The 22,125-nt window shown below is 37.1% G+C and overlaps 1 protein-coding gene across 1 annotated transcript; it reads right to left on the reverse strand.

Annotated features, from left to right (window-relative positions):
• Positions 1-356: 356 nt before the first annotated feature.
• Positions 357-20,467, reverse strand: heg1 (heart development protein with EGF-like domains 1). The gene is made up of 14 exons (XM_038273057.1): positions 20,032-20,467; positions 9,867-10,950; positions 8,820-9,304; positions 6,041-6,154; positions 5,816-5,938; positions 5,633-5,724; positions 5,455-5,510; positions 5,187-5,347; positions 4,002-4,136; positions 3,818-3,860; positions 3,689-3,726; positions 3,509-3,596; positions 3,167-3,344; positions 357-885 (listed from the first exon to the last, which is right to left on the reverse strand). The coding sequence occupies exons 1-14, from the start codon at positions 20,300-20,302 to the stop codon at positions 742-744; spliced, it is 3,012 nt and encodes a 1,003-aa protein (XP_038128985.1). The 5' UTR covers positions 20,303-20,467; the 3' UTR covers positions 357-741.
• Positions 20,468-22,125: the final 1,658 nt, after the last annotated feature.

Genomic DNA, 22,125 nt, shown 5'->3' on the forward strand with positions numbered 1-22,125 from the left:
TCTAAGAATTCTGACTTTTTTCTCAGAAACCTGACAGATAACAAACATGTTAGCATCAAGCCATAGTCATGTCTGTTTTAGAGACTAGCTCTCTTGTTTTAATCACCTTCTGCTCTTCCATTAATGAAATAGCATCACCAGGGCCCCCTCGGGCACGTAAAAAGTTTCCTAATTCATTTTCCACCAATGTGTCACTGGCCACCTCAAACAACTCACATCTTTGTCAGTGAAGCTGAGTGCTCCCATATCTCTTCCTTCATGGTGCCCATCTACATTAAGATCCAAAATTCTGAGATTAAAGTCATAATTCTGAGATTAAAGTCAGAATTCTGACTTTTTTCCCCATACTAAACTGAAATAAAATTTAAAAATCAGTTACCTTTTTTTTTTCTCAGTGGCCCTAATCCTCCTAATTCCGTACATTAGGACAATAAATGTAATGGAAAAGTTACACTGTAATTCAAATAAAGAATACATTCTCCAATGTGAGGCCTTTTGGGGGAGGGAGGGGAGGGTGATTCAAAACATGTAAAAATACTGAAATGGTAACAGGAAACAGATTTAACTTGCAGTTACATTTAAATGCAGCAACAAACAGACTTTTACAGGTTTGTGTGTTCAGCCCTGATTCAAGATGACCTAATTAGCTCCCTTATAACCATCAGACGGGGAAAATAAAACTATCAGAATGCAGTACGACAGTAAGAAACAGAGGAAGTCGGTGGGTCCAGAGAAATGCTCTCAAAAGTAGTCTCTTCTCCGGGAGTCATCACTTATAAACGACGGGTTCCACTGGGCGGGGTAAATGCATGAGTGGCGTGATCCCGGCATACCCGTGAACGGATAGAGGCCATTTCGCTCCAGGTCAGCGTTACGCAAAGCAGGCTGTGAGGAAATGACATAGAAAAATATTTTTAATTAATCAACTGCTACAGAAAATAAAGGTTTTTAACTTTATCAATAATCGATAAAAACACAGAAGCTTAAGTGTCGAACCAGGTATTCCTGTAAAAAACAGCAAGGAGTTCAGGCCTTAAGGAAGCAAAGGAATCCCAAATCATGGTGCTTTCTCTCCCATGTTTAAAGGATAAATCAGGTGTTAAATGCAGCAGCTTTTCTGTATTAACTCTTTATGGGGAAATAAGTGCAATTCTTTGAAAATCAACATTTCAAGCCTTTGTAACATTCAAAAAAATCTGGATATTTTGATGCCAAAAATTAATGTCAATGTAACAACAAGAAACACCAACTTGCCTGAATATATTAAGAAAAATTACAAAAGTGCTTATACAAGAAATTCATGAAAAACACTTTTTTTGGTACAACATAACCTTAGAGGAATTAATGCTGATACTGGCACTTACATTTTTTAGCTTATAAACGTAAATATAATTTTTAACTAGGCTTATTAACTTTTTAACTTTACTTTTAAACTTTTCATTTAGCTTTTTACCTTTTGTTCTTGACTTTGTTTTTTTCCAACTTAATTTCCAGAAGGTAATATATCATTCAAGGGCTCATCTAATTGGTCAAATTGCAAAATAAGATGTACAGCCATGTAGCAGTATCTTTGCCGAATGGCTGGATATAGATCTTGTGCCTCTAGACTTCACCGAGGGACGGTAACTCCATTTGAAAGGGGATCAAAAACGGTAACTTGCCCTTTAAAGGGTTAAACCAAAGAACTGTAAAATGTTTTTGCTAAACTCATCACATCCCACATCTTTCCTTAGAGATGCTATAAAAAATCCCAGTCTGCCGGTTGATTTTGACCAACTTTTTAAGAAATTAGTATGATTTATAAAATTCATCCAGCTGCATCATAGTGATCTTATAGGCAAAAAAAAAGCTTATTTGTAGAGATTTTTGCCTGATTAACAGACTTTTTAAAAATTTTTCCTCAGGTTTAATTTCTGTGAAATTAGTTCTGTTTGGACTGTATCTATTAGTTTTTGACAAAGGTCCAAACATTACAGAGTGCAGACCTCCACCAAGCAGCTCATTTCCCAATCTCACATCATTAAAGGAACTTTTAGAAGATAAATCAAGGTAATGAGCTGGATCATAACTTAATTCCATGGGTTCTAGATTGAGCTAAAGCACGCATAGGAAATATTTCAGCTCATTCATCCACAGCTTTTTCTGTAATCTTGCTAAACAATCCACAAACAAACCAATGCTGCAAAAATAAAACATTACTACAGACAGAATGTAAACAGATGAGAAGGCCTACCAATAAGGCTACCTATAGGGCTTTTTTAGAGAGCCTTAGGTTTGCCTAAAATGGCTAAATGTCTGTTTGTATTCTAGTGCTCTGATGCCACCTAGGGAAGGCATGCATTATACTTTGAAAGGCCCTGTCCTGTCTCTCAATGTTAAGGAATCCTCTGAATAACTCCTAAATCCAGATAGTTGCCTGAATGTAATGAGCTCTAAGTTGGGCTAAGGCAGAGCACAACCCGATCCGTCCCGGAAGCACGACCCATACCATCAGCTCATTAATGCATGTGAAAGCAGATATTCACCCAGTTTGCCATAAGTAATCCAATTATTGTACTAAAGCACTTATTTCTAATCTTAACTCACTAAAGAATGCAAATACACATATTTAAAAAAAAAGAAAGTTTTATGACTTTTTTTAAACAATTTGATGCTTTTTACATTTTCTCCATTAAACTGCATCCCTGATACCATCATCGGACATGCTCAGAAAGGAAAAAATTATTAAACCATGTTTATCTGCATTTTAGTTGTTTCTTTCTTTAGATCACGCAATTTCAGGTGCAGTTCGGGCCCAGACAACTGATAAAATAGAAAGGATTTTAAGGCATTTAATTTTTCAGGAAATACATTATTAATGTTTAACACAGTATATTTTAGTATACTTACTGTTTTTGGGAAGGGGAAAATGTAATTTAGGTATTTTTTTACAAAATAAAATTGAGGGTGACCCGTATATATATCTGGTTGTGCAAATGAGCTGATTGTATGGATTGTGCTACTGGGACGTATCGGGTAGTGACAAGCACACCTTTGGGAATCCGTCCATCGCTTGTTCTGTATTCCTACTATCCAAACAACAAAAACAAACTGAAAATACTGAAAACGTTACACTGTAGGAAATAATAGGCCATCAAAGGAGAAAGGAAAATATCAGTCTGCTTACAGAATAGTAAATGTCTGTCATCTGCAGCAGGTTTTTGGTGCTGCCATTTTCCTGCATCTCTATGGTCTCCCTGCCCCACTCCATGGATATCCGGTTGTTTTTGGGAAAATCTGCATACGGCGACATCTGCATGTCTCCACTCTTGAAGATGATCTTATTAATGTCATTTTTGTCTTTCCTGAAAGGTGGAATATTAAAAATGTTAATCCCACAGTTTAAGTTTATTGACATCAACCAGATCAAAATAGTTAGAATAAAATTAAACTTGCATTACCAAAAAAAAAACTAAACAAACACATGAAAAAAATATTTTTGCTCCTATGATAAGTAGCAGCGTCTTACTTGCAGCAAGTCACAATGAGAGCGATAATGAGGATGAGGAGGAGAGCGCCTCCTGCAGGTGACACCACAACTGCAATCAGCTTGTAAACTGTAATGTTAACAAATTAAATTATTTTGATTAACAAAAAAAAATCACTATAACCTTTTTCCAAGCAAAAAAATAAAATTGCATCTACTTACAATTGGAGCAATTGAATCCTCCGAATCCAAACATGCACCTAGAAAAAAAAACAGAAACAGGGATTGCTACAGACTTTTAAATTGCATTTTTACTGATCTGAGAGTAAAAATAAAGAAAATGTGACTCACGGGACACATGTGCCGTTTTCCAGCTTGTATCCATCCCTGCATTCTGAAATAAAACAAAAATAAACTTTTTAAAACAAACTGATGCTTCGTCTTCGTTAAACAAGGGACCATTTGATATAGCTGACATGGTTGTTCAATGATAAACAGAGCTTACCTAGGCAAGACAATGATAGAAACAGCTTACCTAGGCAGGACACGTCTTCTGGATTGTGTTTGTAATATCCCTGCAGACACTGGCACTGAGCCGTGCCGCTGCTGTCAGTGCAGGTGGAGCGTTCTGCATCACATTGAGTTTTCTGAGCTTCACATAAACTCTCCACTGAAACACAGGTAAGAATTATTGTGAAAATCAAATAAAAGATTTATAACTAGACCCACTTTAATGGTAGTTTTAGAGATGACAACAATTGTTTTTTTCTAATATAGATGTTTTGTGATTCTGGGCCCAGAAAGCGCTCTAAAATATTTGTATAAATAACGACAAACACTTAAAAAACTTACAGCACCGTCACATGACCAAACACTGATTCTAATGTGCAGGTGAGACTTTCACATAAAGCAGAAGCATAACAGACCCTCAGGATGATAACACCACCACCATGCTTTAAGGTAGGTACAAGTGTTTTTACTCTTAAAACCTCACCCTCTCTCCTCCAATCTTTCTTACAGCAGTTTTGGCCAAACAGCTCCTAAATTCTTTTGTGCTTTAAAACTTTAAAACAGGTTCTTATTTTGTAGAACTCTGTAAAATGTTGGTGGTGTTGTTAAATCCTTAAAGACTATGATAAGTCCCAGAGGTTCCTGGATTATTCTCGATTGTTCTGACCAATTTTTTTTTTCCTGTTAGGGTTGCAGATTATTAACCCCCAAAACACATCAAAACTAGATTTGCCAATAACAACTCTTGCTAACATTAAGCTTCTTAATTAACTTTGATTGTATTTCCTAATGGAAACGTATTAACTTTGCTGAATAGATATATCGGTGGGAGAAACGAACCCACTGTTAAAATAGGATGCTTGCATCGCTTTATGCCTGTATGAGTTGGATCCAATTCATCATGAATTCAAAGCTGTAATAAATTTTTTCATAAATCTATTCAGGGTGTAGGGAGTAGGAAAAAGTGTATTTAAGTTATTCCACAAAAAGCCAAAAAACAAAAATCATTATTTAGGTGCACATCCCATAACATTAATTGAAGGGTTAAGCTAAAAGCTTTTGATAAACCCTGCCCCCTGGTGGCCATACTTATACGCTACAGCTACATTTGATGAACTGCTCAGAGTAAAACTCATAACAGGTCAACACAGAAATAGAGAATAAATTGAAGTTTGTTGGTGATGATGATTATATTGGCGGATAAACTCACCGCGGTAGGACAGCTGATGCTGCAGCACCATTCTGCAGTGAGTCAACGAGGAGCTGCAGTTGCTCAGAGACATCTGGATGCTGTTGTACACTTCAGTAGTCGTCACATTGGTGGAGACAGCAAACATGTTGACAGCCAAGATTTGAACCCCGCCCTGCTCCCTATAAAGAACAATCCCAATGATTAGGATTTATTATTAATCTCTAAACCTAAATAAGAAATATCCAAAGAATAGAAATGTAAAAGTTAAAGACTGCTGCAGACTTACTTCCTCCTCAGTGTTGAGCGGCTGTAACCTTGGAGCACTGATAACGAGATGTTAAGCTGCAGGATCATGCATGAGATTTATTAAATATCAAACATTTAAGGATGTAACCAGTGTTGTTTTGATAGTGTTGCAGGGTGAAACTATTGAATATTGTAAAATACTATAGAGTGAGACTCACCAGCTGTATGAGCTCTCTCTGAATCTCGTACATAGCAGAGCTTTTTATTCTATCTTTTCTGTTGAAACTGAAGGTTCCCAGAAATGTCTTTGCTATAAAAGGGAAAAAGAAAAGCCTTCAGTGAGCAGACAGAGATAACTTTAACGAAAAGGTAAACAGGACTTCTTTATATTTCAGCATCACCTCTGCTGCACGTCCGTCCGTCCTCCAGATCGTAGCCGAGCGGACATTCACAGTTAAAAGAGCCTTTGGTGTTGATGCATGTGGAGACAGCTGGGCAGGGGTCCTGCTCACACTCATCCATATCTAAACACAGTAGGTGCAAAGTTATAGGAGGGACTGATATGTAAAGATCGCTCCATTACTTCAGTCTTCAAGTTTGATTTGATGGCGTAAACATGAGCTCACCCTGGTTGCAGGTCGGTCCCGTCCAGGCCTTCTGACACTGACAGGTGAACTCAGGTCCTTTATAGCTCACACAAATCCCTCCATTCAGGCAAGGGTTCGACACACAGGGATTTTCTGACATTCAGAGACATCAAAGGGTTTAAAAATTAATTTATATCTTTACCTGTCGGCAAGATGAAAGCAGAGCTACCCCAGGGAATGTCAGGACATTTCTACTACACCAAATAAGAATAAATAACACTGGTAGAACATTTCTAAGTCTACTTTTTATAAATATCAGGTTAGCTCTGGCTAAAGTACGACTGTGTGGAACTGGATCTGATCTTATTTGGCAGAAACTACTTTAGGTAATTTGATAATAATAATACATGAACAGGGTCACATGATGGGGTTCCTTAGATTTGGACACTTTCATAAAAAAACTACATAATTTATCCCATGCTACAAGATCAATGCTAAAGAAGCAAGACTTTATATTTGTGTCACTTTACTTTAGTCCAGTAAAATCACTAAATCTGTGTGTCTAAAACGTACATGATTGCAAGGGTCACATTTTACAAAGTTTAATTCATAAAAGACAAAGGCACTTAATGAAATGTAATAAATGATTCCAAACATCATTAGACTGTAGAATAACCACAGAGGAAAAACTAAAGTTTTATTATGGACTCAGCAGGGATGTCCCTATACAACTTTTTGATGTCCAATGCAACACTAAAATTGACACAATGTAAGCATCAATCATGAATCCTTTTATTCATTATTTTGTGGATTTGAATTAAAAAAAGGTTTAATGAATTGATATTAATGAGAGTCAACAACAATAACAGATATGAGAGCAACTGGCCCACTGATTATTACCTTTGCAAAGGAAATCTGTCATGGACTTGGTTCTGTTGTACTTTTCTTTGCTCCTCGTTATCTAGTTTTATTGGTTTAATTCCAGTTTTGTTGTCATTTCTAGATTTATGTTCTCATGTTTTTCTGTTGTCCTCTGTTGCCCTCTTGTGTATGTGTGTGTGTGTGTGTTCCTTCCCCTTGGCTCCCTCGTTATCTCCTCTCACACCTGCTCTTTGTCAGCTCGTTAGCCCTGCCTTTGTTTCTGTCAGCTATATGCTCTCCCTCTGATCTCACTCTTTGTTGGTTCCTTGTTGTTGCTGGTCCTGTCATCGCTGTCGTTGTCTCACCTCGTCTCTCCCTGGCTCCTTGTATGTGTTTTCCCTTGATGTCTCCATGGTTCTGGTCTGTTACATTATTAGTTGGATTTTTGGACTGCCTTTGTTAACCATTTTCATCATTAAAACTACAAGTATTCACCTCAGCCTCTCTGCCTCTGCATTTGGGTCCTCTAAACCATAACCAAAACGTGACAAACTCATGTTTTTAGAAGAGTTTGTGTGTTTGTCTGTCTGTCTTTGCGCAGCATAATTTGAAAAGTTATTAACGGTTATTAACGAAATTTTTACTACAGGTTATATTTAAAGTTTCGGAATGATCCAGATCATGTGTGAGTTTTAGCCACAGGTTAAAGTCACAATATGGGGGAAAGTTTGCTGCTTGGCAGAGGTCTGCACTCTCAGGGTGCTTTTCTGTTTAACCAATGGGTTAGATCAGAGGCCTCCGACCCTGGTCTTCATGCTCTACTGTCCTGCAGGTTTAAGATGGATCCAATTCGAAAACACCTTTGCCAAACTTGATGACATGCTGTTGAGGTAATCAGTCATTCAAATTAACTGTGTTGAAGTAGCAATGACAGTAGATCTGGAGGACCAGGGTTGGAGACTTCTGGATTATATAAACTTCTGCCAAAAGCAGATATTTTTTTTGCCTGATATGGGACCGATATCTGATATCCATATCAGATCAGAACATCGCTAGTCAGCAAATTTCAGCATTTTGTCATCAGAAACACAGCCTGAACAGAATAAAGGTTTTTCAAAGGCACAGCATTCAATTTAATAGTAGGTTAGATTATTTTAGTGGTGTCTATGTAAGAACAATAAATATATATAAAAAAATTAGACAACATTATATCAACCAAAATGTGGCAGCCATTGTCCCGACCAATACAAGGAAATATTAATATCATTATAGCCCTTTAGTGACCCAGGTGGCTCCTGCAACTCATACATAAAGGACAAAGTTGGTTCTATTAGTTAATTTCTATCATGTCTTAGCCTTCTAATATAATTGCTATCAATTATTATTTGAAAAAATGTATTTTAATCTGATACTTACTTTCTTATAAATTTAATTTTGATGTATTTATTGTGTTTCCTTTATCTCTGGATCCTTATACTCCTGTAAAGTTTAATATAATTTATCATTTATTCAGCTTTAGTTGCAATTAACAGCATGCGTCGTCTTAAGGCATTTTAGAAAAATAGTAAATTCGATCAAATTATACGAACAGATTCTAAGTCCATTCCAGCTGATTCTATTTTGAGTCCTATACAGCAATAAAGTAATAAAATAGCAGTATAATTTTGACCAGAACTCATCAATTCAGTAAATCTTCTACATGTGAATCAGAACATTGTCTCAAACAATTATAAACACGTCTGATTTAGTAGTTAGAGTTTAGAAAGCATTATATTTAGGGTGCTGATGACATGTTATCCGCTCTACTGGATCTTTTAATGAAAGTTTCATTGTAACATTCCTGCTGAATAAAACCTGATTTCTCTGTCAGTCAGTGAGGATAAGAACATAGGAGCTGAGGAAGCAAAGGGGAAGCTAAACGCAGCAAAGTGAGAGTCTGAAATCATCAATAACTCACCATGTGGCACTTTGGTAGTTTGGAAGGTGGTGGACGTGGTGGTCGCCTCCGCCTCTGTGGCTCCATCGGTCTGTTTCTTGGTGGTGGGCGGAGCCTCTGTGCTGCTGGCTGTAGTGCTTGGACTGTTGGTGGTTATGATGTACTGACTTTTTGTTGTAGTGAGTTTTTGGTGCCCTGTGGTCGTCTCGGTCTGAGCGGTGGTGGCTTTTGTGGGGATGGTCATTTTAGTTGAAGGCCTCTGCGTTTGGCTTGGTGTCACGCGGACTGTAAGGAGCGCCGTAGAGGTCTGCAGGGCCGGGGTGGAGGCTGTGGTGGAGGGTGAGGTGGACGGGAGGGCGGCCTCTGTGGTGGACTCTGTGGTATAAGCACTGGAGGAGCTGCTCAGCATTGCTGCTGATGTAGCTGGCAGGGGCGGCACAGTGGAGGTCATGGCGGTGGTTGTAAAAGCAGTGGATTTAAAGGTGACTTCCTCTGTTGTCTCTGATCTGAAAAAAAAAATAGTTAAATCAGAAAAAAGTTTGTTTTTGAGCATTTGCTAACTCATCTCTGGATTATCAAAACTTTTCCACATTTGGCCAAATTATAAGAACACATTTCAGCGTGTTTTATTGGGATTTAATGAGGTGGGTGAGTAGAGGAAATTACAAATTTATGAACTGAAAGAAAAATGATGTTATAATTTTTAAAATAAAAATCTAAAAACGGTCGTATGGATTTTGAATTACCAATTCAGTCAACACTTAAAATCATCTTTGGTTTATGTTTTATATATATTTTGTCTGTGGGCCCCTTTGAAAAAAATAGATTTCAAGGGATTATCCAATATTAAATACTTTCAAAAAACAGTATGATTCCTCATATTTCAGAAATTTACACTTTTTTGTAATTTTATGTTTAATATAATGTGTTTACCATGTACTTGTTTCCACTACACATTTATTCATTACTTACTGCTAGTCAGTCACCAGCAGGGGGCGCCAATGGTCTGTGTAGGAACTGAATCAAGTGTTTGCATTGATTGGAATAAAAGGTTAAGTTATTATTTACCTTTCAGTGGCAGTGACTGGGACAGTGGAGAGGAAGGTCTCTGTAACCGTCCCTGGCATGTGTGTCTGTGACTCCAGGTCAGATAAACTGCTGACTGTAGAAGGTACGGCAGTCAGACCAAAGCTCACGCTGCCCTCACTGGTTTGGGATGAAAGCCCCTCTGTGCCCTCCTGGTTCTGGGTGTTGGGGCTGTGGGCTCCAGTTGTCATCTCTGTGGATGATCTTTCACTACTTCCAGAATCAGGATCTGTCCCAGAAGCATTTACAGGAACCTCTGCATACGAAGTGAGAGGAGGAGTGGAAGAAACAGGTGTTTCTGACTGATCCGTGCTGGGCTGCGTCACCCTGAGGGGAGGCGTTGAACCTGTGATCTCCTGAGATGTTAAAGAAAGCTGATGCTTGGTGGCATTAGGCTGTCCGGTTAAACCTGGGGTTCCATTGGCTCCTGCTGGCCCCTCAGTCTCTAAAGAGGTTCCAGTCACATGCTGCTCTGTTGTTTCCTCACCATTAGTCCTTGTTGCCGGGGCGCTCTGAGTATAACCCTCTGTGTCCGCAGGTCTGGGAGGGATACTCCAGTTGGACGGAGGCAGGAGGGAACTCGAGTTCTGAGTGAAGGCAGGAGAGGTGCTGTTGTTAGAGGAGGTAACAGAGAGCAGGGTCCTCTCCCCAGCACGGCTGACAGTGGTTGTGTAGGTGCTGCCAGTTAGCGTGTCCGTCTGCGACTCCGAAGACGTTGCGTCTCCCAAACGGAGCGTCGTATCCGGACTGCCCTGGGGCAACGTTTCATCCTCTGGCACCAAGGAATGGTCGTCCGTGGACACAGAGTGGGAGATCACTGCCATCTGGTTTGTGTTAGTAAGGCCACTACTACTACTGCTACTACTAGTGCTACTACTACTACTACTTCTAGTACTACCACTAACACTACTACTGATGCTGCTACTGCTGCTACTACTAAAACTACTTTTACTGCTGCTGAAATCAGAGGTGATTATAAAGGAGGAGGTAGGTGGCTCCGTGGACAGATTTGTGACATCTTGAAACTTGCTGCTTGTTTCGGTGAACACTTCTGTTTGCTCTGTTTCTGCAAATACAGAAAAAAAGACCAAAATTTAATATTTCTCAAGGAAAAAATTATATTTTCCACATTTTATAGTTCCCCTTTGAAAGAACAGGTCATTGGCTCATAAAGGTTTAATAATATTAACTTTTTTTTTTGGCAGACTTAATGTTTGTCTTGTTTCTTGATTAGTAAACTACAATGGATGGATGATGGATGAATGAATAGGCATATGGAGTGGATGGATGGTAAATGGGTGCATGGAGGGTTTTCATTAATGGATGAATGAAGGGTTGACAAATACATCAATATGTACAGAATAAAAGTGGTTTGATTGGAGCAATTTATTTTCAAAAAAGACATCTAATTCTCAGATGGACTGACTGTATTTTTTTTATGCAGGAATTTCCTTTCCTATTGGGTATTGGCGTCATGTAGAGAGCAGGGTGTCTGCCACCCCGGGCCCAGGAATGAGACCCCTTAACCCTACAATCCTCAATGGGAGCTACAGAAAGCTGCTCACTGCTCCCTTAAAGGACGAGTTTAATGCTGAGGACTGATTTTTTTTAAATGACAAATAAAGGTGATTCATATATTTATAAGTTATATACATAATAGTGAGGGGTGAGTATTGGCATGGGTGTTTCGATACGACACTTGTCACGATACTTTGTTCACAGTACGATATTATCACAGTATTGCAATCTCACTATATATTGCAATATTTCTCTGAGTTATCAAATTAAAGGTATAGATAAAAAAAAGCAAACGTTTTATATGTTCATCAAAAGATATTGATTATTTATTTATCTTGGTAACCATGTGGTTTGGGGTTTGAGTCAGTTTCCTTCTTCCACTGTGACTGCCTCAATGAGGGAGCGGCCTAGTGGTTAAGGCATGGAGCTTGGAATCCTGAGGTTCTGAGTTCAAACCCCACTATCATAGACTGCTGCTCTGGGTCCCTGAGCAAACCCTTAACCCCACAATGCTCCCCAGGCGCCGCACAATGGCAGCCCACTGCTCCTCAAAGGGATGGGTTAAACGCAAAGGGTGAATTTCTATGCTCTGTACTTGCAACAGTGTAATGTCTGGAAAAACGCATAGCAATAGGGCTACACAGCACTATTGGTACAGATGTAGCCCATTTTATTTAAATTCCCTCATTATTTCAGGTAAAATGTTTTGTTTTTTTTAAATCGATACTAGGAACTGAAAGATTAATGTCATATCTGGCAGCAAAAAAATCACAATAAATCTCAAAATTGATATGTTCCCACACCGCTATTAAAGATGTGTAAAATCAATTACAGAAACCCAAATACACTGAAATGAAATCCTAAAGGTGTTGTGGATTTCGTTAACTCCCTGGAGTTTTTAATTAACCATTCAGTGATGGTGTATAGTGGCGCTCACCAGGTTGTCTGGAAGCTCGTTACGACTGCAGACGGTGAGAAGATGCTGTCAGGAGGGAACAATAACGGCTGTTTGGGCAGCAAAGTTTGGGTGGAGAGCAACTGGCTGCCAGTTTGTCTACTCTTAACAATGGCTTGAAGTCCTAAATATGGAAGTGGCTGTCTCTGCTGGGAATCTGCCATTTCCTTCCTAAAGCTGAGTGAGCAGAGGGAGATTGGCAGAAAACGGCAAAGCGTGGACCTGGGCGTGTTTTCATTGTTCAGAGGTCTCTTTTAGCCTGCTGGGTAAAATGATTCAGTCACATATAAACACACTAAACACTAGCAGAAATGAAAAGAACGTGACAGCTGAGACAACACGGCTAATTTGGGGACATTTTTGTGGTGTTTAGCAGTTTACAGCTGAGAATCAGGGCCGAAACGAAGAGGAATGGAATGCAGCCAAGGTCCCACCTAGAAACATGGATTTACACTGTGGCATTCACAATATAGAGTTATCATTTTACTGATTACTTTATTTGCTCAGAACAATGATTAGCTTAAACCTTAAATTATGGCAGTATTTTAACCAGCCTAATTTCAATTGTCAAATAAAACCTAAATAACTCATCTGAGTGATATAAGTCCATTAAGCATTCATTTAGCAATTTACTAACTACCAATGCTTTATAATTATTATCACTCCTGACAAAGATTTATTTTCTCAAGAGTTTATTGTCATTGTACTGTCACAAGTATAGAACAATTAAATTAGCTCTCTGCATTTAACCTATCCCCTTGGGGCACAGTGGGCTGCCATTGTGCGGCGCCCAGGGAGCACTGCAGGGTTAAGGGTCTTGCTCAGGGAGCCAGAGGGTCAGTCTCTGGGGGTGGGGCTTAAACTGAGAACCCTAACCACTAGATCACCACTCCCTAAAGCTGGCATTAGCGTGAAGGGTCTTGCTTAAGGACCCACACTGGTAGCTCATCCCCCTATTCCCCCCAGCTGGGATACGAACCGAGGCTTCCTGTTTGCAAGACGGGTAACTCACCACTAGCCAGCCGCTAGTAGAGATGAACAACAACCCTCACTGCAGGAATATAGCTCATCCTTTCATTTTAATGTTTAGATCCCACTATAATAATAGGTGATATAATTATGCGACTAATGCTAAAACAATTAATCAAATTTATCATGATTAATCAATTACTGAAATAATCTTAAACTGATTTGGCAAATGATTAATCAATACCTGGGGTATAGAGACTCTAAAAAACGGCTTTAGCTGACAAAGCAGTAATTATACCAAGATTGTGAAAAAAATATATAAAAAAATTTGCATTTAAGTAAAAAAAAAAACTTGAGTGGAAAAGTTAGTTTCACCTGGTTTAACTTAGTCAAAAAAAATCTTCTTTAAGAAACATTTTGCTATCCGATTATTAATCAATTAATTAAAAAATATAATAGACGGATTAATCGATAAGAAAAATAAATATTAGTTGCAGCCCTAGATACGACCAAACAATCCATATGAAATATGGATATTTTATGTTGATGTTTATTTTGATTGCATAAGTTAGATTTTATAGTAAGAAAATTGTTAAAACGCTGAGTTCATCAAGGTGATATAATTCTAAAGTTTACCTAGTTAAAAGTTTTAGTCAAACTTTTTATAACCTCCATATATTCTGCCACTGCAATTAACTTTTCTGTCTTTTTTGTTCTTATGTTCTGCTCATGTGCAGGACTTTAATTTGCCTTCTTAATAAAATATACTAAACTTATAAACTTCTTTCACATTCATTGTGTTTCATATAATACTTTTGTCCTGCGATAGACTGGCAACCTGTCTAGGGTGGACCCAGATGGATGGATGGATGGATGGATGGATGGATGGATGGATGGATGGATGGATGGATGGATGGATGGATGGATGGATGGATGGATGGATGGATGGATGGATGGATGGATGGATGGATATTACTTGTAAGGTTAAAACATTTAAATAATAAAGGCTCTAAAATTAAACTTCTAGGAAGTTTCATTTTAGACCAAACCAATTTATCTCATTAATCTATTATTGAACAAAAAATGACATATTTTGGTACCGAATAATTGTCAATTTCACTCACAGACAGTAAAACATGTCATTTCCTGAAAGATAACTCACTTTGTAGTTATTAAACCCTTGAAAGAATATATATTTATCTATACACATATACCTGTATTTTAAATATTTTTTAGAAACAAAAAAAAAATTAAATAAACAAATGGAAAAACTAAGTTTTTTTTATATGTTGAAGAAAAGCATCTTTTGCTATCTTAGTCAAAAAAATAGCCAGCAGATGAATAGTTATAGTTACAGCCTCAATTAACCACAAAAATAAGAAAACAAGATAATCCATGATTTACATAATGAAGGTTTATCTTCTTAAACAGACCTCTTGGCTATAATTGTTTATATCTGCATTAAAAAGATGATGAAAAAGCTGAAACTAGACAGGCAGCCCAGTTTATGCTGTCACTGAACATGGTAACTATATATTTGTAGATATGCTAGTCAATTTGCATGTTTTCTAAGCCACAACAAGGCTTTGCTTTGCTGGGCTACTCTATAAAGCTTGGAACTCAATGCAATTTTGAGAAAGCTTCCCGAATGGGAAGCAAAACATCCTCAAACTTGGAAAACAAAATCCATTGGTTTGTTTTTAAACTTTTTTTAACATATTTGTACATAGTTCACTTTGAATCTATCCATATATAATTCTCTTTTTGCATTTTTATGCATATAAATTATGTTGTTTTTTTTCACCCTAAGGAGGCATTTTTTGCAAATTGGCACCATGTGCATTAAGAAAGCTCTCTGCTCTCTGTCTTCTACTGCAATAAATGATTAATCTACTTCAATTCTGCCACATATTTACACCTTGGGGGTGAAAAGAAAACACAGTTAGTGTTCAGGGATAAACAGGAGTTCTTCCTCTGCTCATCTCTCTAGTCTTGTGTGGTCTGACAGCTTTTTATCTGGCCTCCTTCCAGGACTAAGACAGGAGCTCTGAGGGGGTTAGCATCGGTGCCACAAAAGGCCTCCATCCAAAAACTCAATAAAAAGAGGATTCAGAAGCATAACAGTCTGTCTGATGGGAGTCCATAGAGAAGAGAAAAGGGCCACCAGACTGTTTGTGTCAGTCTTCATATTTCATTTCTTGTCTCTAAACTAAACTCAAGATTGGAACGTGGTGCTGGCAGAAAGTGATGGACACTCCCAGATCACTGCTGTTTATCTCTCAGCTGTTGACACAGTTGTCAGTGTTTCTTCACATCTGATATCCTTCAGAAACTTCAGCATAGTCATCTTCTTCAATGACAGCTTAGAAAAGCCGGGAATAAACATATTTAACTAAACTGCGTGAACATTTTAATGCCAGGTTAAGTTGGGACGAGAAAGTAGCAGGTTTTCGTTTTAATTCTGATGGGTATCTGTAGGTCATGACCTCAAAGCTGCATTTTATTTCAGCCGACAGTCCAACATCCCAGCTCAGAGTGAGGGCATCTGTGTTATGAAACTGGTTGGGACGGCTCCCAGTTGGACTGAATGTAACAGCATGAATCATAAAGGGTGTTAGTGGGAATGTACTGTAGGAAACATGAAGCCAAACCCAAGACAGGACAAATAAAACCTAAAACACATCCTTCTAATAACTCTGCCACAAATATTAACAAAAACTGCTGCAGAATGAACATCAATGCATTCAGCTTGTTAAGAAATATCACCCAAAATACAAAAAGAATAAACTCAAACGGTTCAATAAGGAAAGTCCTGTTACTACTTGGGTGACACCATAATAGAAAACATGCAAAAGCAGCATTAGCTATATAATGTGATAATGATGATTCAAGTTGTGACTACGTCACTTTTTCCTCAATCTTTTCAAAATGTTCCATTCTTCATCATTTTGTTCCCATAACTGTGACATTTTAACATTAGACGGCCAAAGTTCATCGAATGAGACAAACACATTCTTGATATGTAGAGTAAACACATGGTTACTTTATTATTTAGGTTTTTCAAACATTGACATTGCAAATAACTTGTATTTTTATATATTTCATAGCTCTAGCTTTAGAGATGCCCCATCAGTTTGATACTGAAGAAAATTCGATGGTATTTATGAAAATTGGCTCGATCCTTTGGGGCAGATGAATTCAGTTTGTTGTTTTAATTTAGCCAAACATTTCTTTTGTACAGCAGAAGGATTATCCTTTCATAAGAATCTGTCTTTAATAACAAATAAACCACAAAAATAAGTTTATTTGAACCCTTAAAGCTGCATATTTGTTTCCAGGATGGTATTATTCCTGTTAACATAATTTACTGTTTTTATGACTTCCTTTTTTGACCTTATAAAAACTTCAAATAGCCTTTTGGGATATAAATGTAAATGGTAAATGGCCACAGCTGCCCTGGGGCACGCTGACAGAAGCAGGCCATGCTTCTTAAAAAATTCTTACAAATCTTTTTCTTGTCTTTATAAGAATTAACACTAAAATGTTCCAAGATCTGGAACATTCAAGAAGTTTCCACCAACAGTTAACTATAAGTTTGGCTCATTTCTCTGCAGAGCTGGCGCCCCTGAATCTGGATTGTAGACCAACATTCTCACAGAGTTTCTACAGAACTAAGATAATAGCTTTATGAAGGAACATCAAAAAAGTGGACTCTTTTGGTCTTAAAGACATTTTTCTAAATAATTTTCTGCTCATTATTCATTACTAAGACATATTTTTACCCAAAACTTTAACTTGGTTGCTGATTTCCTGTGATGCTGCTTCAACATGTATCCATCGCCTTCCTGTCTTTTCTTGTAAAAGCATCATTTTGTAAAATGCACGCATCCATCTTCCTGCAAAATACCGTATATATGAACAACCAAACATCCTAGAATCCTGCAAGCTTTCCCTCTTTTCCTCCAAATGTAAAGTGGTGATTAAAAAAAAAAAAACAAAAAAAAAATCTAGCTCTTTAATAAAACTACTATCCAAGTCTCAAAAAATGTAAAATTCTTATGGTTCCTGGGTTCTTTCTCTCTGATCGACCTGTCCATGGCCAAGATAGTATCATATAAACTTTTCAAAGTTTATAAAGAGAAAATGATTTTTTTGTTTGTTTGTTTTTTTGTTTTTCAGAAATATAAATTCTCTTACTCTGGTATTTAGTAGTGGAAACATTCTACCACTGCTATATTGATGAAAATGGGAAATAATAAAGAAATTTAAAAAAAGATTTCCTGGAAGCTTTCAGGTTTTAGATCCTCTTCTATACGGCAGGTGTTTGGAAGCCGACTTTTGTTTTTAGGGATATCCAGACACTACTTTTTTAAAATTTCCAATATAATGCCGATATTGACCCGACACATCAGCACGAATCACACAAACTATTTCTAAATAATTTTCTAGTAAAGAATTTTTAAAAAGGTTTAATATAGTGCTGGCTGATTAATCAATAAAATTGATTTGTTTAATTTTTTTGTGTGAAAGATTTTTTATTGGATATTAGATTTTTTTTTTATCAAATCAACTCCTTTTGTTCTATAGCTCAGAGTGACATCATCACTCTTTGTTCATAAATGAAACTGGCTCGCTGTGTGATGTAACCCGCTGGAAGCATTTAGTTTGTTATATTTTCATTGTTTGTTGTGAAACATGATTATTTTAAAAGCATGTTTAACAGCTTGAATGTTGATGTTAGTTAAGGTCAGCTCCTAGGGGGGATATTTAAAAAAAAAGACAGTTTTAGAAAGCAATATTTTTCATTGTTATAATGAAACTTATATGAGGAGAAAAAAAATGTTTAATCAGATTCAGGAGGACAAAAAATCAGAGATTAGACTCTAAGCCATATCGCCCAGCCGTGGTAAATCAGACAATATTATTCAAACAGAGAGTCAATTAGGGTTGCATCTAAAGATTCATTTTCAAATGGATTAATCTGTTTGATTATTATTTCCAATTAATTGATTAATATTTGGATACCAAAATGCTCCCTAAAGAAGGCTTTTTACGAAATCAAACAAGGTGAAACTAAACATTTTCTGGACGAGGCATATTGACAAACAAAAAAGAGTTTTTCTATCTTAACTGCAAAATGTTTATGTATTTCTTTACAATCTTGGTATAATTGCTCCTCTAAGTGGGTTAAATCTGTCAGTCAAAGGTAGGTTTTAGAGTCTCTATACTCCAGTTAATGGTTTATCAATAATCAGTTAAACACGATTTATCCGATTAGTTGGGAGTCAACAAAAAAAAGTTACATAACTTTCAGCGGAACTTGATAAATAAAGGTGTTTCTATCAACTTGCTTATAGTGGAGATTTTAAATGCTGTTGGATATATTCTGATGAATTGAACTGATTTCTGATACCAATATCTGATCAGGATATTGATCCCTATTTGTTTTTAAACAGTCTAGCAGATAAAAATAGGTTTTGTTATTCTGAGTTTATGCTTCATGTAGAAGAAATTTCCTTTTAAAATTCTCAAATCTGGAGACCTGAAAGACCCTCCTGCACTTAAATCAAAATCATTCAGCAGCATGTTCTCCTTGCATGACCCTCATGTCTGTTAACAGAAAACACATCGGCTGCAGGGAAACTGAAGATGCTGCTGAGAGTGAAGTCATCTGAAGATTCAATATGTCGCTACCAAGTCTCAGCTACGTTTGGATTTTCATTTTATTGGTAAAACTGAATGAAAGGGACATATGAGAGATGAATCTGTCCACTTTAATAAATATAAAGCCTTTTAAATTCAGCTCGCTGTCCCTCCACAGTGAATAAAGATGAAGTTTTAACAGGTCATCAATAGAACTGTAAATATTGCATTTGTAGATTTTGATTATAAATATTCTAATATTTATTTGAATTATTTGATTGGATGTTAAACATCCAATCAAATAAGTTAACCTGTAAAAAATTTTCCCTGACAAAATCTAAAATTTACTGCAAAAGGCTCAAGGTGAAGAACCTCAGCTTTTTAAGCCACTTTGAATTTGGCCGGTAAATAAATAAACAAAAATACAGTTTTCTCCAATAGAGAAATTTTCTCAATCTCCAGGTCTTATCTTATGTTTTCTGTTATAAAACAAACATGTCCAACTCCTGACTAAAAAAACATATTTAGTTTAAATCTAATCAAGATGTTTATGTAAATTTCCTTAATAAACAATGTAGCTAATATATCTATTGCTTAAAATTAGATTAGTTTAGCTTAGTAAATTCCAGAAGACTTTAATGGGTAACATTTCATAACTTTTAAAAGTCTTTTTTATACTGTAGAAGAGTTTAAATAAGTATTTAGGCATCATCTGATCAAATCTGTCCTAATAAAGTTTAATATTTGTGTTTTCTCATTTTTCACAAAAAAAAAATCTTTGGAAATTTAATTTATCTGGAGAATCTGGTTTAACTATTATGTTTTTTTCTATATTAAAAGGAAATTTTAAAGATAATTTCATTGAGAACTAAAGATTTTTATTTATTTTGGTATATTTAGGTTATAGTAACAACTTTACTACCATCTGCAGCTACTATTCATCCCAATATTAAGTCTCCCTGCTGCATCTTGAAGCATTCAATGATTTTAACCTTTAAATCTTTATTTTAATCAGTTTGCATGGTTTGTTTCTATCCTCCAGCAGGGCCCTGTTCCTCTTACCGTGGCTCCTGGCTGCTGCTGTGCGTGTTTCTGCGGTGCGGGAGAGCAGGAGGTCCCTCTGTGATGGGGATAAACTTTCGCTGGAGGATGAAGTAGAAGTTGCGCCGCTTTCTGCGCCGCTGAGTCCATCTGTTCCCGCTGAGCGATCCAAGCCGTCCGTTACCGGAGCGGTGCGGTTGTAGCCGGGGGTCCCTGCCCAGAGGGGCCCCGGCAGCAGCAGCAGCACAGACACACAGCAGAGGAGGAGGTGATTCAAAAAGCACGTTTCCATGACTTCTTTCAGACCCCCTGAATCAGCGGCGTACACGAGTGGATTCCCGGGAGTCCTCCCCCGGGGACACCATGGGACAGGCGCTCCGGCTGCTGGGGGGGTTCAGATGGAAATGAGAGACTCCTGGAGGAGATCCGGAGGAGATCAGGGGCTCTGCAGGCGGGGAGCGGAAGATAAGAGGAGAGGGAGCAGCTTGTTATCATGCTCCTCCTCCTCCTCCAACACATTTAAACTCAGCCTGATTATTGCGCTTCCTGCAGGTGTCACAAGTAAAACCTCCAAAATGATCCTTAAAGCTGATGAGAAAACCTGCTTCCAGACAGATTTAGGGATAAACCTTATTAAAGAGTTAAACAGAAAATATAAAACATAAAAACACCTCAACTTTCAAGTTATAAAAGAAAAGTTCATGGAGAGGGGTTCTGTTGAGACTTTGTAAGCAGTAAACATCTTACCTGCTCAGGATGTCTAATTTTTTTTCATTTTATTTATAAACTTAACACAAAACATCAGAATACTTTTTCTGCATGAATTCATGGAGAAAAAAAGATATTTAATCTACGTAGTATGGAGGCTTAGACCAGATTAATAAGGTCAAACTTTAAATTTAACATCATAAAAAATTAACACCGTTTTAAAATCTGTTATTCATATATTAATAGCGGTTTTGATGTTTCCTAAATTGTTTCTGATTTTATCATTGTTTGTATAATGAATAAATTAATACATTTATATCATATTTGGACCAAAGTCTGCAGTTATAAGTGATCATTTCTATCTTTAAATATCTACATTTAGTTACATCTCTAAGGTATTAGATTTGGTCGAGATATTTCAGAGATTGCATCACTTTTTCTTTCATTTCTTCTGTCTCCTATAGCCGACAGATCCACACCAAGCATTTTCAAGACATTTTCCTTTTAAATGAACAGTAGCATATATTTTGGTACACACTCTACTTTATATTAGCTCCAAACCCACTTTCCAATTAAAAAAAAATATTCATGTCAATTTTCACTCCAAAAACTAACCTGACCAAAAATAATCAAATTTTTTTTTATATATATATATATAAATAATAAAACTTAGGCCTGCATTTAGATCTTACAGACCAAAATAAAATCTAAGACAATAAACTTGAAAAGTTTCTAAACTTTAAATACGATGGAAGGATGATATCAGTTTCCTGAGATTTAACTCAATTTTATTTGGAAACATTTCCCCCTTTTGGATCAATGATGTGGCCTAAATGAACGATTAAAGTTCAAATAACACAGAGTGCAGTGATAGAATATATCAACTTTCTCAGGAAGCTAGAAATGTGTTTCTTTTACTCATTTAAGGAAACTGATGAAACATTGAACGATGCCTTCACTGATTTACAGATCCATTTTCTTTATATTGAATTAACCTAGAACCCAAACATCCTGTGGTTTAAAGTTGTGCAGAACCGTCATGTTGGAGACGGAGCTCAGCTGCAACATGTGTTGCAGTGATGCAGAGATGGAGGATTATGAGAGGAAATAAGCAGCAGAAAGCATGCAAACATCCCCGAATTACAGGAACTAAATATTTACATTCAAGGTGAGAAAAAATGAGATAATTGTTGTGCTTGCAGATCATCATTTGGCCGCTGCTGTTGACACCGAGCATGACAGGAAGAAGGAAGAGGTGAGGTAATATACCCCCCTGTCAGCACTGCAGCTCAAGATCTACCTTAAACACATATGATTTGCTAACCTATAAATGGAATATCACCAAAAATAAGCATATCTGTCCTTATATTTGTTTATAAACAGAAGCTGGTGGTTGGGATTTGCAAT

Source organism: Cyprinodon tularosa, unplaced genomic scaffold (genome assembly GCF_016077235.1).
Source record: "Cyprinodon tularosa strain WSP-4 unplaced genomic scaffold, ASM1607723v1 ctg852, whole genome shotgun sequence".
NCBI lineage: Eukaryota > Metazoa > Chordata > Actinopteri > Cyprinodontiformes > Cyprinodontidae > Cyprinodon > Cyprinodon tularosa.